Source organism: Bombus vosnesenskii, unplaced genomic scaffold (genome assembly GCF_011952255.1).
Source record: "Bombus vosnesenskii isolate JDL3184/JDL3185 unplaced genomic scaffold, Bvos_JDL3184-5_v1.1 scf7180000013316, whole genome shotgun sequence".
NCBI classification, from domain to species: domain Eukaryota; kingdom Metazoa; phylum Arthropoda; class Insecta; order Hymenoptera; family Apidae; genus Bombus; species Bombus vosnesenskii.
In genome coordinates, this window is record NW_022882962.1 from 1,627,002 (window position 1) to 1,630,293 (window position 3,292).

General features: G+C 35.3%; 1 protein-coding gene across 1 annotated transcript; it reads left to right on the plus strand.

Annotated features, from left to right (window-relative positions):
* LOC117235451 (protein obstructor-E-like) lies at positions 1-2,998 on the plus strand. The gene is made up of 5 exons (XM_033497484.1): positions 1-195; positions 1,704-1,898; positions 2,162-2,346; positions 2,501-2,733; positions 2,817-2,998. The coding sequence occupies exons 1-5, from the start codon at positions 147-149 to the stop codon at positions 2,851-2,853; spliced, it is 699 nt and encodes a 232-aa protein (XP_033353375.1). The 5' UTR covers positions 1-146; the 3' UTR covers positions 2,854-2,998.
* The last annotated feature ends 294 nt before the right edge of the window (positions 2,999-3,292 follow it).

A 3,292-nucleotide genomic window follows, 5' to 3' on the forward strand; every position in this document is an offset into this window, starting at 1 on the left:
GAGCTGCAGTGTTTCGCGACGGAGACACCATTTCGAAGGAAGACCAAAAAATACAGATTACCATACTTTAGTGACCAGTGCTTGGAATAATCTTTGCTAGATCGCGTGATTGGCTTCCATCAAAGTCGAAAAAATAAAGGATAAATATGATCAGAGAATCTTTTGTAACGATATTGGCTGTGATTGCCGTAACACGTAAGTATCGTATTTTAATAATTTTCTATGCAAAATTTGAAAGGACATACTTAAAACAATGAAATTATACGGGAATATTTCTCTTCGCTATTAAAGTATATATTAAAAAATATTATACTTAATTACACAAATATTTAAATTAAGTATTGAGATCCTGTATTTTGAATAATAATGGTAGGTAGTTTTATTAATTGTAATAATAAAAATACTTTCGTTCGAGCGTGTCGTTTTTATACCAAATACGATATTATACGGTTTATTTATACCAATGGAAGAAATTAATAATTTTTAATTGCATATTTCTAAATTATAAATTAACATCGCAAAAAGTAATTCAAGCAAACATGAAATTTCTCGAATTTACTTTGCACGTTTTTAACCAGAAGCAAAAAGAGTACATGCTAATTACCGAGAAGGAAAAGAATGGTTTCACTGAAACAGATCTCAGACTTTCTCTTAATTTCTCGGCACGGTTTGCCGCAGCTTCTAAAATACTACTGAATTTCCGGTATCGTAATCATCGCGTAAAACCGGTAAAATTTCATAACTATTTAAACGTTTGAAACTCGTCGCCCATCCCGAGGAGAAAAATTATCCGTGTCTCTAGTACGTTCCAAAGGTATTCATTTCGCCTGGAGAGCGCGTAAAAGACAGTCGAACTAAACTTTCTAAAGCGTAAATGTCAGATCTGTTGCTCGCTGAGTTGCATAAGTATCTGCAGTGGTTGTCGTCTCTATACATATGTAAAACCGATAAATTACGTAAAGAAATAAAATAATGCCGATCGAATTTAAGATTCATGGAACAGAAAGAGAAGTTAGGCTGGTTCGACTAACTCGCGTATGCTACAGCACTTCTCGCCAAGCTACTTTATATGCCTCTTGAAGCGTGGCATTGATTTCCGGTATATCTTACAAAGTAAATGCCGCAAGTAACGTGGAGAAATTTAAGAAATTTGTTCCAGTTTCTTTCTCTCTTTGTATTCCAGATTTTTACAAAGTGAAAACGAGTCCCCCGAGAATGCTACTCCATCGACATTTTCACCTACGTGAATTCCCAGCCCTGTCGTCTGATAAAATATTCCATTTAGATTATTCTTTGATTTATCGCTACACTATGTGATTTTTAATAGCCGCGAATATTAATCGATTATCTAACAAAAATAATCTAAAATTAAACTTTATTTTCACTTGAGAATTTTCATCGATATTTTCACCTACGTGAATTCCCAGTCGCATAGCGTGATAAAATATTCCATTTAGATTATTGTTCGATTGAATAATGTGGGATTAAACTTTATTACTGTAGTAAAAATTCCACTGTCAAGAAAAACTGAAAAATATTCCAACTTCGGCGCTGAAAATTTACGAATATATGCATAAATGGATAAAAAATGGTTGTTTCTCAAATAAACGTTACACGTGAAAAGAACTGGAGAAAATTTCATTACCGCATATATACATATATATAAAGAGAGTAAACTTTCATTTATGTGAAACTTGTTATAGACGGTGCATTCAACTGCCCGAGCAAAGACGGCCAGTACGAGGATTCAAAGCAGTGCGACAAATACTACGAATGCATCGATGGCGTTGCCACGGAGAAGGTTTGTCCAGATGGATTGGTTTTCGATCCTCTCAATCGTAAAGTGAACAAATGCGATCACGTATTCAACGTTGATTGTGGAGATCGTCTGGAACTACGTAAGATCATCATACATTGTACTCGTTGGATGATATTAAATAAAATCTAGTCCTTGAGAATTTGATTATTTTCCATATTTTTGTAATAAATGCTTGTATCAAGTGTTGGAAACACACTCGTCGGAATAAAATTGAACTGTCCAAGTACGACATGTTACGCGTGTCATTGGCTTTTGCGGTTGATGTCCTTGACATACAGGATACTATGACGGCAAGTAATGAAAGTGCTTTTAATTCTCGTTATATTTTTTTTATATTTACAGAACCACCTCAACCCACCAAGAAGTGTCCACGAAGGAATGGTTTCTTTGCTCATCCAGATCCATCTGTTTGTAACATCTTCTACAATTGCATCGATGGCGAAGCGATCGAAATTACCTGTACCACTGGATTGCATTTCGACGAATATAGCGGCACGTGTGTATGGCCTGACAGCGCTGGACGAGAGGTAAACGTTGTCCTATATTTTACATGTGTAATATATTTCTTCTTTCAGTCTTGATGTTGAGAATATCGCAACTTGATAGTACACGTAGTAAATGAAAATTAATATGTTTCGCAACAACGTATTCTACATGTAATGTTAAATTTCATCTTTACAGGGATGTGGAGTAGTAGACAAGAAGTTGAAAGACGGTTTCGAATGTCCGAAGGAAAGTCAGGTCGATACCAGAGGAATGGTTGTCGATCATCCTAAATTTGCTCATCCAGATGACTGTCAGAAGTTTTATGTCTGTCTGAACGGAGTAACACCACGCGAACAAGGCTGTAGCGACGGAACTGTTTATAACGAGGAACAGCAAAGATGCGACGCACCTGAAAATGTCCCCGGCTGGTACGTATGACTTAATAATACAGCAGTAAAATATTTGAACGATCAGAAAGCAAGATTAATTAAACGATTATACCATTTTACAGTGAGGATTGGTACAAGGATGATGACAAGAAACCATAAAATATTTTCTAAACTCATATGTCCCGCATCGGGATCTCGATATCATCTTTAAATCACGTCATCCTCGTTTAGTGTGTAATAATGTGTGTGTTTAGACATTTGAATGTTCATAAATAATAAATTCTATTTTATCTTATTCATCTTATTTTTTTTTTGGTATTTTCTTTTATCGCTTATCCCAACTCATTTATGGTATCAACGAATCGATATAACGTGTTTCTTAAGAGCGAATCTGTGTCGTTATTAAAATTTGCTATGAAAAATATTAGAAGGGACCGTGCCTGTGCAGATTCTATTTCTTGAAATATGTACGAAGTGTCTTTGAGTTTTCTTTCGTAACCAACGAAGCGTGTCGACGGTAACTTTCTCCTGGACATTTTATTGCTTTTTATTCTTGAATTCATCGACGGACGACTTTCGTGTTAATGTACTTTTTACT